The sequence below is a fragment of the Phocoena sinus genome, chromosome 13, assembly GCF_008692025.1.
Source record: "Phocoena sinus isolate mPhoSin1 chromosome 13, mPhoSin1.pri, whole genome shotgun sequence".
Taxonomy (NCBI): domain Eukaryota; kingdom Metazoa; phylum Chordata; class Mammalia; order Artiodactyla; family Phocoenidae; genus Phocoena; species Phocoena sinus.
This window is the reverse complement of record NC_045775.1, coordinates 52,492,970-52,512,632: the sequence shown is the minus strand read 5'-3', so window position 1 is coordinate 52,512,632 and position 19,663 is coordinate 52,492,970. Positions and strand designations below refer to the sequence as shown.

At 40.7% G+C, this 19,663-nt stretch overlaps 1 protein-coding gene across 2 annotated transcripts in view; it reads right to left on the bottom strand.

Moving 5' to 3' along the window:
- COMMD1 (copper metabolism domain containing 1) overlaps positions 1-19,229 on the bottom strand; it is a 168,359-nt gene extending 149,130 nt beyond the window's left edge. The window contains exon 1 of one of the 2 annotated variants that reach the window (XM_032652618.1): positions 19,024-19,229. In XM_032652618.1, coding sequence (XP_032508509.1) covers positions 19,024-19,200 — 177 coding nt within the window. In that variant the 5' untranslated portion in view covers positions 19,201-19,229. The remainder of the gene's footprint in view (positions 1-19,023) is intronic. The other variant, XM_032652619.1, reaches the window with a different exon arrangement.
- Positions 19,230-19,663: the final 434 nt, after the last annotated feature.

Here is a 19,663-nt window from a genome sequence, read left to right as displayed (position 1 = left end):
AAACATATGGACACTAAGTGGGGGAGAATGGTGGGAGTGGTGGTGGTGGTGGGATGAATTGGGAAATTGGGATTGCCATATATACACTAATATGTATAAAATAGATAATAAGAACCTGCTATATAAAAAAATAAATTAAATAAAATTCAAAAAGAACGAGAGAAAAGATAAATACTGCACTAGCTATACTAGGTCATAAGACCATTAAAGAACTATTGGAAAGGCTGTAAAATGTACGATGAGAGATAACAGAGTTATAAAAGTTGAGGAAAAGAATATACAAACATATTTAATTATTTGCAGCTTCAAAGCAGAGCACATTTCAGTTATATAGGTGTTCAAAAGAAATACAACTCAGGGACTTCCCTGGTGGTGCAGTGGTTAAGACTCCACTTGCCAATGCATTGAACACGGGTTCGAACCCTGGTCTGGGAAGATCCCACATGCCGCGGAGCAACTAAGCCCGCGCGCCACAACTCCTGAGCCTGGGCTCTAGAGCCAGCAGCCACAACTGCTGAGGCCCATGAGCCTAGAGCCTGTGCTCCGCAACAAGAGAAGCCACCGCAATGAGAAGCCTGCCCACAGCAAAGGAGAGTGGCCCCCGCTCGCCGCAGCTAGAGAAAGCCCGCGTGCAGCAACAAAGATCCAACACAGCCAAAGATAAAAATAAAATAAATAATTAAACTTATAAAAAGAAAAGTAGTATCTTCTATCCATAATAAGGCAAAAACTAGAAACTTCTCAAATCCCTAACAACAGTAGAATGGATAAGCATATTGTGATATATTCAAACACTGGTGTATTCAGCAGGAGTTGGCAAATTTTTCCTATAAAGGGCAGACAGTAAGTATTTTAGGCTTTGCCAATCATCCCGTCTCTATTGCAGTTACTTAATGCTGCCCTTGTAGAGCAAAAGCAACCACACACTTTATTATGGACACTGAAACTTGAATTTCATATAATTTTCGTGTGCCACAAAAAAATTCTTTTTCTTAAACCATTAAAAAAAAAGTAGAAACTATTCTTAGCTCACTGGCTATACAAAAAGAGGCAGGAGACCAGATTTAGCCTATGGGGCATAGTTTAGTGACCCGTCCTCTACAGCAATAAGAATGAATGACTCTACAACTATATGCAATAATGCTGAATCTCATAAACATGTTGAGTGAAAGAAACCAGACACAAAAGTATGTACTATAAGATTCCATTTATATAAAGTTCACAAACAGGCAAAACTAAACTATGGTATTACAAGTTAGGAAAGTGCTTCCCTTGGAGGTGGGTGCCTAGTGACAGGAAGAGGGCATAAGGAGGGCTTCAGAGTGCTAGTAATATTTGGTTTCTTGATCAGGGTGCTGGTTATATGGGTATGTTCAGTTTGTGAAAATTCATTAAGCTGCACACATGTGATTTGTATACCTTTCTTTATGTATGCTATATTCAATTAACAAGTGTCTAAAAATAAAATTTAAGTGTTCTTTCTAGGGAACTAGCTGAAAAGCCAGAAAAGATACAAAGGTCCACTGACTTTAGGGACAGATAATTAAAGAGATCTAAAGAAGAGTACATCTCATGTATGATATATGTATAGGAGTGGAATCCTCAATAGAAAAATTAAGTCACTTTATATCTCTATACCAAGAAATTTATTATATACCAAGCAAATCTGGATGGTAAAAAAATAACATACTAGGAGATTTCGTTCTAAACATGAAATTTATATAAGATTAATATGTTAACATCTATCACCTTGATTTTAAGTAAAATCTAGTGGTTTTCTTAAAAGAAAATCAAAGATACTAATGACTTAAGATTCATTATCCCAGGGAAGTGTCTGTCATTGACTTTAATGGATCAAAAAAGATTATTAGAGGTGAAGGGGAGGAAGTACATAAAAAATGAATACATTTTCTGCCACCATTCCTTTATGCACATATTCTTGTTTACTGTCAGGAAATCACAGCCCCTCTTCAGTGTAAGGTTCAGGAGGCAGGAAAATTGTCAGTTTGGTTCATTCATATTTCCAGTGCCAGGCACAGGACCTGGGACATAGCAGGTACTCAATAAATGTTTGTTTGAATAAACAAACATATTTTAAATAAATGATAAATGATTTGTAAATGTTTGATTATTTCTTAATTATCAAATATAATATATGCTATGTAATATATGCTCAGGAAAAACATATCGGAAATTTAAGGATTTCATAAATGGTAGCTTCTTTGTATAGAAATAGGTCTATAGGGACTTCCCTGGTGGTCCCTTGGTAAAGAATCCACCTTCCAATGCAGGGGACGCGGGTTCGATCCCTGGTCAGGGAACTAAGATCCCACATGCCACGGGGAAACTAAGCCCGTGAGCCACAACTACTGAGCTCGTGTACCTCAACTACAGAGCCCACACGCTCTGGACACCACATGCCACAATTAGAGAGAATCCCGCACGCTGCAATGAAGAGTCCGTGCGTGGCAACAAAGATCCCAACTAAGTCCCAACTAAGACCCGAAAGGAAGGAAGGAAGGAAGGGAAGGAAGGAAGGGAAGGAAGGAAGGAAGGAAGGAAGGAAGGAAGGGAGGGAGGGAGGGAGGGAGGAAGGGAGGGAGGGGGGAGGGAGGGGGGAGGAAGGGGGAGGGAGGGGGAAGGAGGGGGAGGGAGGGGGGAGGGAGGGGGGAGGGAGGGGGAGGGAGGGAGGGAGGGAGGGAAGGAAGGAAGGAAAGAAGGAAGGAAGGAAGGAAGGAAGGAAGGGAGGAAGGAAGGAAGGAAGGAAGGGAGGAAGGAAGAACTCTATAGAAAATTGTGGAAGAAATCAGATGTCATGACAGAGGACAGTATCTTTCAGAGATAATCCCATACTGGCATATAAAAACATTAAATTTAATCATGCACACATAACACAACCCATACCAAAATTTCTACAATTTAGTATCATATGGCTTTCTTTTTTTTTTTTTTTTTTTTGCAGTACGCGGGCCTCTCACTGTTGTGACCCCTCCCATTGCGGAGCACAGCCTCGCAGGCTCAGCGGCCATGGCTCACGGGCCCAGCCGCTCCGCGGTATGTGGGATCCTCCCGGACCGGGGCACGAACCCGTATCCCCTGCATCGGCAGGCGGACTCTCAACCACTGTGCCACCAGGGAAGCCCTATGGCTTTCTTTTTTAAAAAAGGAACTAGTTGAAACATAAATTTTTATTAAAGATGAACCTTAAAGGAAGTTAAAATTTATAAAAATTACATTCTAAATTAAAACAAAGCCAAAAGAAGGAGGTGTTTTATTATGACCAAAAGCCCCTGACTTTTTATATTTCTGTAGTTTATAAGGATTATAAACTAGGATCCATTCTAGCAGAACACATTATTTATGCCTTTCTTAAGGCATTTACCATATAATACAGGATTCTTTAAGACATGGACTATCACATTCACCTTTGTGTACAGAGCAGGGTATAGCACATTAGGGACTCAATAAATACAGTTGTCCCTTGGTGTCCACAGATCACAGATGCTCAAGTCTCTTATATGAAATGGCATAGTACAGTTGTGCTTCTGTATCCTCTGATGCAGAAGCCATGAATAAGCAGGACTGACTGTATTTGATAGGTAAATCAAAGATAGAAATTTTCTTTAAAAATATTCCTACCCAGGAACTCCTTCAACCCAAGTCAAGTTTTCAGACCTAGAATAGTTGCTTTGAGATAGGAGAACCAAAAAAAGGTCTTCAATTAATATGCATTTTACTCTAAACAAAGAAAGAAAGGAAAAAAACTTACAGAACACCTCATTACAGGTCATTTGAACCTATTCACATAATCTGCAAATTCTAGCTGGTAATGTGCAGTTGCTGCTTTATCATGTGATGTCCAGTGACATAAAAAATATAACATCAAATAGTTGTTTGCCAATCCTTCAGAGATCTCATGAGTTATTATCTTAATTCCCAAAAGTGAGGGAGGGGCAAGATAGGGGTTGGGGATTAATAGGTACAAACTATTATGTATAAAATAAATAAGTTACAGGATATATTGTACAACACAGGGAATATAGCCAATATTTTATAATAACTATAAATAGAGTATAACCTTTAAAAATTGTGAATCACTGTGTTGTACACCTGTAACATATAATACTGTACATCAACTATATCTCAGTTAAAAATATATTATAAAATTAAATTTTTAAAAATCATCAATGAAATTAGTAAAATTTACTTACACAAAACCTAAAGAACTATAGCAAAAGGAATCTGTTTACAAAGCTTTAAGTTTTCCAGAAAATGATATTACTAAATTCAGTATATCAAACAAAATATTTAGACTTCTTTTGGATAAGAAATTCTTATTGTTGAGTGGCCAACTTTGTTTTCTGAACTAGAACAATTCAAGAGAAAGAACATTTTAAACATTACGTTGTTTCCAACATATCTTATGAGCGTGACTAGCAAGCCAATATTCTACTGCCATCTAAAGTAGAAAAAGAGAATTACTGCTTATAGTTAAGACAGAAAACAAATGAATCCTGAAAATATGATAGAATAAGTCAAATGTTTTCAGTCTATCCTATTCATGTCTCCTGATCTAAACATTTTAAGACCAGATATTTTGCATCCATTTTTTATACTCAAGTTAATTTCTTATTACTTAATATTTACTGTCCAAAACGTATACAGGTGAAGTTCGTTCTTAAACTGACTCAAGTATCAAAAAGATACTACTTTACATACTTTTCTCCATTTGTAAAGAAAGGCCAATACCAGATTTTAAAATATCTTACACAGTAAAATTTTTTATCATTATATAATAAATCCAAAAACTCTACTTCAGAGACAAGAAAGCTCGATATTTAAAAGCATTATGGCTTTTTCACAACTGGCTTCTCCACTGCATATATGCCACAAGAGAAATTTCAAAAGAAAAGCTGGTAAAACCATTCTTTGACAACAATAACAAAATCACTAATGGGCAGTGACCTCGAGTCATTTTGTGAACTTGATACCAAATTCACTTTTAAGCCTCTGCTTTTACCATATGTACTTTCCACAAAAGTTTCCAGGTTATTGGGGCTTCCCTGGTGGCACACTGGTTAAGAACCCGCCTGCCAATGCAGGAGACACGGGTTCGAGCCCTGGTCCGGGAAAATCCCAGATGCTGTGGTGCAAATAAGCCCATGCACCACAACTACTGAGCCTGCGCTCTAGAGCCTACGAGCCACAATTACTGAAGCCTGCACCACAACTACTGAAGCCCACACTGCCTAGAGCCCTCACACTGCAACTACTGAGCCCATGCGCCACAACTACTGAAGCCCACGCACTCTAGGGCCCGTGTGTCGCAACTACTGAGCCAGTGTGCTGCAACTACTGCATGCCTAGATCCTGTGCTCCACAATAAGAGAAGCCACCGCAATCAGATGCCCGCTCACCACAACGAAGAGTAGCCCACGCTCACTGCCACTAGAGAAAGTCTGTGCGCAGCAGCGAAGACCTAACACAGCCAGAAGAAAAAAATACATTTTCAGAAATATAGAGTCAAATTTTTTAAAAGCCAAATGCAGAAAATTATGTATTGTATGCTCCCCCTTGTTTTTGTTTTTTGTTTTTTGCGGTACGCGGGCCTCTCACTGTTGTGGCCCCTCCCGTTGCGGAGCACAGGCTCCGGATGCGCAGGCTCAGCGGCCATGGCTCACGGGCCCAGCCACTCCGAGGCATGTGGGATCCTCCCGGACCGGAGCACGAACCCGTGCCCCGTGCATCGGCAGGCGGACTCTCAACCACTGCCTCACCAGGGAAGCCCCTCCTCCTTGTATTTTAAAAAAGAGAGGAGAGGCTGATGGTGATGGGGTTGTGGACATTCTACCGCAAATTATGGCACCTTGGCATACTGAGTATCTTAAGGTGAAGTAATTTAAGAAAAGGAAGAGGAGGAAAGTCACCCTGACCTCCTCACCAACCTTCTCCCCAAAATAGGTCATAAAACCCTCATGTGAGAGGTACCCTCACTATACACAGAGGAATGGAACGTCCATTCTTATCTCGCAAAACAAAGGAATGCCAAGAAGAAGCCTACAAACAGGCCTTGCTAAATTCCCTCAGTTTACTACAATTACTTCATATTCCTTAACCTATCCTATTTCTCCATGAACTGTCCACTCTTCATCAAACATATCATAAAATACTCAGGTCTGTTTCTTTGGGTTTTCATTTCCTCCTGAAGGCTCCCTTGTCACATAAAACTTATATTAAACAAATTTGGACACTTCTCGGGGCTTCCCTGGTGGCACAGTGGTTAAGAATCTGCCTGCCAATGCAGGGGATATGGGTTCTAGTCCTGGTCCGGGAAGATCCCACATGCCACGGAGCAATTAAGCCCGTGCGCCACAACTACTCAGCCTGTGCTATAGAGCCCACAAGCCACAACTACGGAAGCCCACGCACCTAGAGCCCATGCTCTGCAACAAGAGAAGCCACTGCAATGAAAAGCCCGTGCACCGCAACGAAGAGTAGCCCCCGCTCACCGCAACTAGAGAAAGCCCACACGCAGCAACGAAGGCAGCCAAAAATAATAAATTAATTAAATAAATTTATTTTTTAAAAAATTTGTACACTTCTCTCCTGTCAATCTGTCTTTGTCAGTTTAAATTTCAGACCTGGCCAGGAATCCCAAGAGAGTCAAGGAAAAACTTCTTCCTTTCCTACATTGGCTAAATATAGGATATTGTCCATATCAAAACAAAACTCTTGGAAATTAAAAACATGATCTAATGAAAAATTCAATTAAAAGGCTAGAAAGGGGACTTCCCTGGCGGTCCAGTGGTTAAGACTCCACGCTTCCACTGCGGGGGGTGTGGGTTCAATCCCTGGCCGGGGAACTAAGATCCTGTATGATGTGTGGTGCAGCCAAAAAAGAAAAGGCTAGAAGGCAAAGTTGAGAAATCTACCAAACAGTAGAAGAAAAAACAAATAAACGAAAAATAGAGAAAATAAAATTTGAGGATTCAGTCTAGAAGGTCTAACATTTGAAAAATCAGAGTGCTAGAAAGAGAATAGAGAAAAAAAGAGATAAGAAAATAACCAACCTAAATGTCCACTGACAGATGAATAGATAAAGAAAATATGGTACATGAAGAAGATATGATACAATGGAATACTACTCAGCCATAAAAAAAGAACAAAATAATGCCATTTGCATCAACATGGATGCAACTAGAGATTATCATACTAAGTGAAGTAAGTCAGAAAGAGAAAGACAAATACCATATGATATCACTTATATGTAGCATCTAATATGACACAAATGAACCTATCTATGAAGCAGAAACACACTCATAGAGAACAGACTTGTGGTTGGCAAGGGGGAGGGGAGGTGGGGGAGGGATGGACTGGGAGTTTGGGGTTAGTAGATGCAAACCATTACATATAGAATGGGTGGATACCAAGGTCCTACTGTATAGCACAGGGAACTATATTCAATGTCCTGGGATAAACCATAATGGAAAAGAATATAAAAGAGAATGTAGGGCTTCCCTCGTGGTGCAGTGGTTAAGAATCCACCTGCCAATGCACAGGACACGGGTTCGAGCCCTCGTCCAGGAAGATCCCACATGCTGCAGAGCAACTAAGCCCGTGCGCCACAACTATGAGCCTGCACTCTAGAGCCCATGAGCCGCAACTACTGGGCCCATGTGCCACAACTACTGAAGCCTACGCACCTAGAGCCCATGCTCTGCAACAAGAGAAGCCACCACAATGAGAAGCATGCACATCGCAATGAAGAGTAGCCCCAGCTCACCACAGCTAGAGAAAGCCCGCGCGCAGCAACGAAGACCCAAAGCAGCTAAAAATAAAATAAATAAATTTATTTAAAAAAAGAATGTATATATATATACACACACACATATATATGTATGTATAACTGAGTCACTTTGCTGTACAGCAGAAATTAACACAACATTGTAAAACAACTATACTTCAATTTAAGAAAAAGAAAATAAAGTAGAAATACAACTTTTCCCAGAACTAAAGGGTCATGAGTCTCCAGAGTGAAAGGGCACACAGTAGCCCAAAGAATGAAATGAAAATCATACATCAGTGACATTCGAGGAAATAAAGGATAAAGAGAAAATCCTAAAAGCTTCCAGAGAGAGAAAAAGACAAGTCACATTCAATGAAACAATGCCTTCAAAACTGTGACTCAATTATTCACAACCTAGAAATATCTTCTCAGCCAAACTAGCAATTAAGTGTGAGACTAGAATAAATATATCTGTTATGACTTAAAAAGAAAAAAATTACCTCTCATATATCCTTTCTTAAGGAGCTACTTGAGAACATGCTTCAGGATCTGAGAAGAGGCACAGTAAGTAAGCTGAGCCCCAGTGAGAAGTTGGAGCTACTACAGCACACATCTTGGTCTGGTCAAGAGACACTCTGACAGCCAATACGGTCCCAAAGATCAAGGCAAGAAACTGAAAATGAGGTCCCAGAGCAGCCATATACTCATCTAGGAAAGACATTATCATGACTTTCATCAGCCATATTCATGAGAAACCTCAACCTTGGGACCAGGGCTAGACAACTAGGGGAAGTTAGTTCTGTGCTGTTTCTTCTTTTCTTTTTAGTCCACTATATCTAAAAAGTATGACTGGGACTTCCCTGGTTTTCCAATGGTTAAGAATCCGTCTTGCAATGAAGGGGATGCCAGTTCAATCCCTGGTCAGGGAACTAAGATCCCACATACCGCGGGGCAACTAAGCCCACGTGCCACAACCAGAGAGCCCGAGAGCCGCAACTACAGAGCCCACGCACTCTGGACCCCATGTGCCACAACTAGAAAGGAGCCTGCACACCACAACGAAGAGCCCACATGCCACAACTAAGTCCCAATGCAGCCAAAAAATTTTTAAAAGTAGGACTTTTCCCCCCTTTTCTCTTTCTTTGTTCACACTGTCAAGTGGGCTAGGAGCTACTCTAAACTGCCTATAATTTACTTAAGTTGACACAGAGTACTCTGTGACTGCCTTTTCCAAATACCCCTAACCATTAGCTTAATGCCTATATTCTCCTGGAGTTATCTGATCCACTGGGGCAGGGACTACAGCTGTGATGCTTATTGCTGTATCCCAAGCATAGTGCATGGTATATAATTAAGATGCTTAGGGAAGCCAGGTGGTGCCCGGGTTGGGCACCCACCCACCCCCACCCCCATCTCCCAGAGGCCACTGAATCCCATCAAGTCTAAATTTGTTGAAATTTCTTGTTGGCCAATGACCAACTCTTTCCAAGCTGAGTTTTCTTCACTGTTACACAGGCCTAAGTATCTGTACGCTGTCTTTTATTTTACGTTTTAGGAGTCAGGTGAAGTAAATATAGAATATCTTCAATTAGTACCTCTAACAGAATTTCAATTATTTTTTAATACTTGCTGCTTAATGAAGATGGATTTACTACTGCCCACCACGGGCCAAGCATTTCGTGAGGTTCTGGAGGATTTGTAAAAAGGACAACCAAGATGTACTGAAAATTTTACTACACTGGAGGAGTAACGTAAACCATTTAGTTGGTGACGTTCCTTTCGTGGACTTGCTTACCGGCTCTAAATTAAATGAACACATTAAACACAACGGTGAAAATACCAATTAAAAAAGTCTACTCTCAAAAAAAAAAAAAAAAAAAAAAAAAAAAGTCTACTCTCGGGCTTCCCTGGTGGTGCAGTGGTTGAGAGTCTGCCTGCCAATGCAGGGGACACGGGTTCATGCCCCGGTCCGGGAAGATCCCACATGCCGCTGAGCGGCTGGGCCTGTGAGCCATGGCCGCTCAGCCTGCGCGTCCAGAGCCTATGCTCCGCAGCGGGAGAGGCCACAACAGTGAGAGGCCTGCGTACCGAAAAAAAAAAAAAAAAAAGTCTACTCTCCATTAAAAACATATGTATGCTTAATAAATATTTGTTGGATGAATAAATGTACAAAAATATTAATAATGGTCATATCAGCAGATGATAGTGTGTGTTTTTACACATTTCAAATTTCTATACTTTCTTTAATAAAGTTAAAAAATATTTACAATACAAATTATTAAGAGAAAGCATATAGGTAGCTGAATGTTTGCAAAATTAAAAATTAAATTAAATCCAGCATACGTCACATGATCTATCCCCATTATAAGATATACAAAAACTGTATTACCACAGGTCTTTCCTTTCCAGTCAATCTAATTCTCAAAAAAATTATAAATTTTCATAGCTTCAAGAGAAGAGACAAAACCAGGTATTTAAAATACAAATATTTCAGGACTTCCGTGGTGGCGCAGTGGTTAAGAATCCTCCTGCCAATGCAGGGGACATGGGTTCGAGCCCTGGCAGAGGACATGGGTTCGAGCCCTGGTTCGAGCCCATGCCGCGAAGCAACTAAGTCCGTGCACCACAACTACTGAGCCTGCGCTCTAGAGCCCATGAGCCACAACTACTGAGACCGCATGCCACAACCACTGAAGCCCGCGTGCCTAGAGCCCGTGCTCCACAACAAGAGAAGCCACTGCAATGATAAGCCCACGCACCACAATGAAGAGTAGCCCCCACTTGCCACAACTAGAGAAAGCCCACGCGGAGCAATGAAGACCCAATGCAGCCAAATATAAATAAAATAAATATTTAAAATAAATAAAATACAAATATTTCTTAGTCTTTTACTACTTTAAATCTTAATATATGTTACTGATATTATTTTCTCAAATAAATTTAAACCAGTTTTCATATGTTGACAGTAAAAACTCGATTCTCAAGTTTACATTAAATTTTATATTTTAAATTATATTAATAAACAAAAATTTTACATCCTCTGAATATGAAGAAAAATTCCAAGTTCAAATTATAACTATGTTTTACCAAGAACACACACTGAGTACTACAGAATTATTAAAGCTTTTTTTTTTTTTTTTTGCGGTACTAGGGCCTCTCACTGCTGTGGCCTCTCCCGTTGCGGAGCACAGGCTCCGGACGCGCAGGCACAGCAGCCATGGTTCACGGGCGCAGCCGCTCTGCGGCATGTGGGATCCTCCGGGACCGGAGCACAAACCCACATCCCCTGCATCGGCAGGCGGACTCTCAACCACTGCGCCACCAGGGAAGCCCAAAGCTTATTTTTAATTTACCACAAACCTCATGAGCATAAAGAACAAACTAGTGAAATTCCTCAAGAGGACATAAGAGCAAATAATCCCTATTTCCTATATATTCCTATTTTAGATTTGAGTCAAGTAACCAACTTATAATTTACATACAATGTTGTTTGCAAATACCAAACATTATGAATTTAAGAACATTCTGAAACAGGGGTCGGCAAACTTTTTGTGTAAAGGTTCAGACAGTAAATATCTTAGGCTTTGAAGGCCACAAGATCTTTGTCACAACCACTCAACTCTGTTATTATAGTGGTGAAAGCTGTCATAGGCAAGATGAAAATGAATGAGCATGTGGCCATGTTCCAATAAAAATGTATTTATAAAAAACGGAAAAAAAAAAAAAAACGGATTGCAGGCCAGATTCTCCCAGGGTCCATAGCTCGCTGACCCCCTGATCATGCCTTCCAGAGTATTATACCTTCCAGCTCTCCCCATACAGAAGTAGTGTTGGTTTTCTCTCTGTGCTTACCTTTTCAATGGCAATCTCCACATTTAAGCACTATCCATTCATTCACATTTTCTACAGATTTTTACTAAGTGCATATCACATGCCAGAAACAGTTTTAGGTGTTAGTGATAAAAAAGGAAAAAATAATAATAAAGTCCTGCCTTCTTAATGCTTACATTATAATAGGGGAGTCAACAAATAAACAAGCTAATAAGTACATAACTTCAGTTAGTGCTAAGTATGAAGATAAGCAAAGCAGGGCAAAAAGAGTGGGGAGGAAGGGTGAGGCTCTTTGTATAGATCAGGGAAGACCTCATAGGAAATCACTTTTAAGTAGAAAATGAATGAAGTAAATGAACAATCCATGTGAATATCTGGGGGAAGAGCACCGCAGGCATATGGACAACTACCTGCAAAGGTCCTAAAGAAATTCAGACAGCACCTACCAGGTTTAAATAAAGACAAGATTAGTGTGGCTGGAATAAGACAATGAGATCAGAGAAATAGGTAAGGGGGAGATCACAAGGACTTGAAGGCTATGGTAAAAGGACTGGATCTTATTTGAAGTTTGAGGTGAAGCCATGAATATGGAATGGTTGAAAGCATGAGAGTTAGTAGGTATGATGTATGTTTTAAAAAGATCACTGGTTTATTTGTCAATTATATCTCAATAAAGTTGGGGGAAAAAAGAGGTTCACTGGTAGCTGTGCTGAGAATAGACTAGGAGGCAGAAGTGGAATAGGAAGGCCAATCCATAGGCTGTCACATGTATTTGTAGACTTCTAAAACAGGATCTAGGGACTTCCCTGGTGGTCCAGTGGGTAAGACTCCACGCTCCCAATGCAGGGGGCCCGGGTTCAATCCCTGGTCAGGGAACTAGATCCCACATGCATGCTGCCACTAAGAATTCACATGTTGCAACTAAAGATCCCGCACGCTGCAATGAAGATCCCGCGTGCTGCAACGAAGACCCGGCACAGCCTAAATAAATAAATAATAAATAAATATAAATAAATAAATAAATAAAATAAGATCTAAACATTTTAAAATTTTAAATTATAGAGAAAATAAAATAAGCAACAAGGATAGATTATACAGCACAGGGAAATACAGCCATTATTTTGTACTAACTTTAAACGGAGTATAATCTATAAAAATATTGAATTGCTATGCTGTATACCTGAAACATATATTGTAAATCAACTATAGTTCAATTAAAAAAAAAAAAAGGAGGGCTTCCCTGGTGGCGCACTGGTTAAGAATCCATGGGTTCGATCCCTGGTCTGGGAAGATCCCACATGCTGCGGAGCAACTAAGCCCGTGTGCCACAACTACTGAGCCTGTGCTCTAGAGCCCGCAAGCCACAACTACTGAAGCCTGTGCACCTAGAGCCTGTGTCCCACAACAAGAGAAGCCACCGCAATAAGAAGCCCACGCACTGCAACGAAGAGTAGCCCCTGCTCACTGCAACTAGAAAAAGCCTGCGTGCCAGCAACAAGGACCCAATGCAGCCAAAAGTAAGATAAATAAAATAAAATTTTTAAAAAAGGAAAAAAATTATAGAGGGAAAGAGAAATGGAAAAATTAACATTTGATTGACAGAACTGAATAAAGAATTATATCAATAGACCAAAAAAATTCAATAGAATTTTCATCAAAATTTTTGTTTAGGGACTTCCCTGGTGGTCCAGTAGGTAAGACTCTGCGCTCCCAATACAGGGGCCCGAGTTCGAACCCTGGTCGGGGAACTAGATCCCGCATGCATGTTGCAACTAAAGAGCCCGCATGCCACAACTAAGACCCGGCGGAGCCTAAATAAATAAATTTTTTTTAAAAAATTTTTTGTTTAACATGAGATTTCAGTGATGAAATATAATATCATCACCAACAGAGGGCAGTAGTGAATACAGAACACAAGTGTACGAACTGTGCTCCAGCTTCATAGTTAAAGATCCTTCCTAGAATTCTAGTAAACTAGAATTAAGGAGCATACCCGCGAGGTTAACAGCAGGAGCAAGAAATAGAGAGTATGCAAACACATATCTATGAGAAGTTGAAATTACAAATGTGAGCAAAAAAAAATAAGCTAAAAACGGCAGAGTAGGACTTCCCTGGTGGACCAGTGGGTAAGACTTCCAGCTTCCAATGCAGGGGGCCTGGGTTCGATCCCTGGTTGGGGAATTAGATTCCACATGCATGCCACAACTAAAAAGAGCCCACATGCCACACTAAAGATCCTTCATGCCGCAGCTAAAGATCCCACATGCCGTGATCCCGCAACTAAAGGTCACACGTGCCCCAACTAAAACCTGGCACAGACTAAATAAATAAATAAATTTTTTTAAAAAAAGGCAGAGTATTTATATAGGATGTCATTTCCCTAACTAAACACACCACTCTCAATTCACTGATTTCACTGCTTCACAGGAGATACCAAAAAATAAAACTAAAGCAAGTGAACAGTCATCTTCACGTATCTACGAGCAGATGAAGGCTTTGTCCTTTTGTGATCAACAGGCAAAGCTACAGAGGGTCAATATCCCAGCAAAGTAAGGTAGAAAAGCTCCATTTCAAGTGGAAAACAGGGACCAGTACAAATGTGAGCAATCAGTACACTACACCCAGGCAAGGAACGTGAAGATTAGAGGGAAAGGCTACAGCTCAGGAAGCACCTGAATTTGAAACACGGGCTATGAATAAATGAATGCAGGCAGCTGGCAATAAGGAGATTATTAATGTGTACCCACTGCCCATTCCCTGCCGGGAGTTACACATCCCTCCTTCCCTTTCCTCCTATCCCTGTTGTCCCTTTTCATTTTCATTCTCTTTATAGAACTTGATGGTCTATAGATGATTGAAAGGTATGGCCACCAAATGACAATTGAGGTACTACTCCATTTTTATCCTCAGTTTTTTTCCCTCTGCTTAGACTCCTACATTTTTTTCTTTAGTATTTTTCCTCACTGCTTTTATTCTAGCCTGCATGTTGAATTCAAGACTGTTGAGACTCCACAGACAAAAGAAAAACTGTTTTGACCTGTGCTCTCATCAATACGTAAAAACACATACCCTGCTCACTTCATACTCATTAGTATGACTACTATCAAAACACACACACATACACACACACACACACACAGAAAAATAACTGGTAAGGATGTGAAGAAATTGGAATTCTTGTACACTGTTGGTGGGAATGTAAAATGACACAGCTGCTGTTGAAAACAGAATGGCAGTTCCTCAAAAAATTAAAAACAGAATTACCATATGATCCAGCAATCCCACTTCTGGGTATATACCCAAAAGAACTGAAAGCAGGGTTTCAAAGCAGTATTTGTACACCCATGTTCATAGCAACATTATTCACAATAGCTAAAACAAGGAAGCAACCCAAGTGTCCACTGACAGGTGAATGGATAAGCAAAATGTGGTATATACATACAATGGACTATTATTCAGCCTTAAAAAGTAAGGAATTTCTGACATATACCACAACATGGATGAACCTTAAAGGCATTATGCTGGATGAAATAAGACAGTCACCATAAAGACAAATACTGTATGATTCCACCTATATGAGATACTTAGAGTAGTCAAAATCATAGAGACAGAAAGTAGAAGGATAGGGGAGTGGTTTATAGGGAGTCACTGTTTAATGGTACAGAGTTTCAGTTTTACAAGATGAAAAGAGTTATAGATACAGATGGTTGTGATGGATGCACAATATTATGAATGTATTTAATACCAATGAACTGCATACTTTAAAATGGTTAGGGTGATAAATTTTATGCTTTATGTACTTTACCAAAATTTTTTTAATTGAAGGGAAAAAAAATACCCTGCTAAAAATGCAGGAGTAAAGGTTAGTAGGAATAAAAAAGTTGTTTCACTTTTTCTTGCCTCCTACACCAATACTCTACATTGGGTATGGCCATGCATTGGTCAGATTGGGCTATTCACCATTTCTTGAAGCTGCTCCACATTTTCCTGCCCCACCTCAGCTATATTCTTAGCCTAAATGCCCTATGTGGCTGCCCTTCATTTCAGTCTAAAATACTCTACACGTTCTTCAAGCACAACAAAAATGGGTCTTCCCTGGTAGCGCAGTGGTTAAGAATCTGCCTGCCAATGCAGGGGACACGGGTTTGAGCCCTAGTCCGGGAAGATCCCACATATCACAGAGCAACTAAGCCCGTGCGCCACAACTACTGAGCCTGTGCTCTAGAGCCTGCGAGCCACAACTACTGAGCCTGCACACCACAAATACTGAAGCCGACTCGCCTAGAGCCCGTACTCCGCAACAAGAGAAGCCACCGCAGCGAGAAGGCCGCGCACCGCAATGAAGCGTAGACCCCGCTCACCGCAACTAGAGAAAGCCTGCATGCAGCAACAAAGACCCAATGCAGCTTTAAATAAATAATTAATTATTTGGGGGAAAAAACCCAACAAAAATGGCATCTCCATCTGCCAGAAGGAACTAATATCTTTTTTCTGTCCACAGCAGTCCACTCAGACCTCTATTTCCAAATGCTACAGCATCCTTGCATCATGTTTATTTGTGTATGTTCTCTTTTATTGCAGCTAGACATTCCATCTCTGCTCAAAGTCTTTTTGTTTAAAAATCATGTTTGCTTTTTATGTTTCCATAAGAATTAGAGAGATGTTTTATCCCTCAGTGTTGCTTATAAGGTAAATGAAGATTGGAACTAGATGTTATCCTGAGCCCATAGTTTCAGCCTTAAGTCGAACAATCAAAGGCTATTTCCCTTGGTACTTCAGACCAGCAGCTGTGCAGAAGCTGTGCTGCCAGGCACAGGCAAATCTTCTTTTCTACTCCCAATACCAAAAGAACCATGCTACTCAAAAACCACTCAGAAAACTTAAGTACTCTAGCCTCGGGCAGAGGACTGAGAATAGTGAGAGCAAGACCTAGATATTATTTAGCAATGTATTTTAAAGAAAATAAGAGAGAGAGTTTCTAGACAATCTTTTCTCACAGTATACTGCAATTTTTATCTCATAACAAAACAAAAGAATCAAAATACGGGCCACCTAGAGAGAAGTAGCCCCCAATATTTAGAAATCCTAAGACATTGCCTACACAAGTGCTGTTCTTACTTTTTGGCCTGCAGTCCCTTATCCTCAACCCCTGTAGACCTAGCAAACACTTCAGAAACTCAGGTAAGATGTCAAATTCTCTAGGAAAACCTTTTCTGACCACTCAAAGGGGTAATATTTGATAGAAATACAAGGTATTCACTAGTGATTTATGATATCAACTAAAATTACTTAGAATGTCTAGAATCACATATGAGATACTACTCCTTACATTTCTATGAGACAATCCATTTACTTTCTGTGAAATAATTGCTTTGTTTTTTTGTCCAGATTCAAATCCTCTAAGCAAAAGCAGTCTTAAAAAGAGAAACATAGGGGACTTCCCTGGTGGTCCAGTGGTTAAGACTTCACCTTCTAATGCAGGGGGTGAGGGTTCAATCCCTGGTTAGGAGCTAAGATCCCACATGCCTCGTGGACAAAAAACCAAAACATAAAACAGAAGCAATATTGTAACAAATTAATAACCATAATTAAAAACGAGTCATGTACTACAATGTTCACTGCAGCACTATTTACAATAGCCAGGACATGGAAGCAACCTAAGTGTCCACTGACAGATGAATGGATAAAGTAGATGTGGCACATGTATACAATGGAATATTACTCACCCTTAAAAAAGAAACGAAACTGAGTTATTTGTAGTGAGGTGGATGGACCTAGAATCTGTCATACAGAATGAAGTAAGTCAGAAAGAGAAAAACAAATACTGTATGCTAACACATATATATGGAATCTAAAAAAAAAATTGTTCTGATGAACCTAAGGGCAGGACAGGAATAAAGACGCAGACGTAGAGAATGGACTTGAGGACTAGGGGGTGGGGGGCTGGGGGGAAGGGGAAGCTGGGACAAAGTGAAAGAGTGACATGGACATATATACACTACCAAATGTAAAATAGCCCGTGGGAAGCAGCCGCATAGTACAGGGAGATCAGCTCGGTGCTTTGTGACCAACTAGAGGGGTGGAATAGGGAGGATGAGGGGGAGGTTCAAGACGGAGGGGATATGGGGACATATGTATACATATAGCTGATTCACTTTGTTATACAGCAGGAACTAACACAGCATTGTAAAGCAATTATACTCCAATAAAGATGTAAAAATATACATATATTGTAACAAATTTAATAAAGACTTTAAAAATGGTCCATAACAACAAAATCTTTAAAAAAAAATAAATAACTGCCTTTTTAAGGTATCATAAGCAATTTTGAAACACAGTAACTGCAAAAGGATAACAGATGAAATATCAACACTGACTTTAATCAAAGTGTAATGCTTAGGCTAAATGCTTAGACTCCTTGAGCCTGTTTCCTAATCTTTAAAATGGGTGTACACCACATAAGGTTTTTGCAAGAAACGAATTAAATAAAATATAACATGTCTAACAGAGTTCCTAACACATAGGAGGCCCACAAAAATAATTTTTTACAGTTATCTCTAGAGTACACTTAATTACTAGATTCAGTCCTATCACTAGTTCTTAGTCTAAACCAGTGTTGTCCAATATGGTAGCCATTAGCCACAAGTGACTGTTGAGCACTTGGAATGTGACTAGTCCAAACTGACATGTGCTTTAAGTGTAAAATACTCACCAGATTTCAAAGACTTAGTGAAAAAAGTAATCTAAAACATCTCATTAATATTTTGTATATTGATTACACGTGAAGAGATAATACTTTGGATATACTAGGTTAAACAAAATGTTAAAATTAATTTCACTTTTTTCTTTTTACTTTTTTAATGTGGCTACTAGAAATGGTAAAAATTGCATGTCTGGCTCTCACTACATTTCTATTGGACAGGCTGAGCTACTCTTTGACTTCAAGCTGGTGAACGTGCTCTCTTAACCATACAGTGGACTGCTTGGCTGGGGTTCACTCCGGCTAACCCACCCCTTATCCCGGCATACACATGATCACTTTAACATTATTGAACACTTCCACGGCCTGGGAAAGCTGATAGCTTGATCGCTCTTAATTTTAAAAAGTATGGAGCGCACAGATCCGCCGAGGCAACTCGAAATCGTAACCTACACAAGAGAGAAGTGTCTGGAGACAAAACCCAAGTTTTCTCCGGTGAGTGTCGGTCAGCACTGCTGCGGGGAGCCCTAAGAAAGTGAGAAAAGGGACAGAGCGAGTGCAGGGGATCTGAAGGAATGCAGGGGATCCAGGAGCCCCTAGAGCGGAGGTCTGAGGAGGGAAGCCTTTCAGCTTCTGGGGTGACGAGTCGGAGGGCGGCGGGGAAGAGATTCGACTCCGCGGCGGAGGCTGCAGGGAGTAGCGGTACCTTAAGAATCCCCTTCATTTTCGCCATAAAGGGGCGGAACTCCTCAGGTGGCACTTCCGGATAGAGCTGACTCCGCAGCAGCTCCTCCGTGATGCCCGGGTGCCCATGGAAAGCGTCCTGAGCCAGGCCGCTCAGCAACCCGCTCAGCGCCTTAGCACCCTCAAGCTCGCCCGCCATAGTTGGCGGAGGCCCCGCCCCCCCAACAGCTGAGCGTGGCCCCCGCCACGGCAGCCGATATGGGCCTAAATAGCTGGACAAAGGCGCGCGAGGAAAGTGGCGGCGGAGTTCCAGCAGGGGTCGGTGTTGACCCCTCCCAGCTCTGCAAAACCCAACCCTTAGGTTTGCCACCGCGGAGCTATCAATCCATTAAGTTCCATACCGCTCACTTTACTTCCGCTAATTTCCTTCATCACTCCAGGGGCTTGTCGAAGAAGAAAATTGCTCAATGGAGATTACTTTAGACGGAGTAGCATCCTATGCGGGTGGCAGTTTAACTTTCGGATGGCTGTATCTCACTGCAAGCTTTGCCAATCCATTAACTGAATAGCATCTATCACTCAAATCTGACCTCTGCCTAATCCTTACCTGTGCACCTTTGTCCACGAAAAATTTAACTATACCCTGGTAATATGTTTTTTGG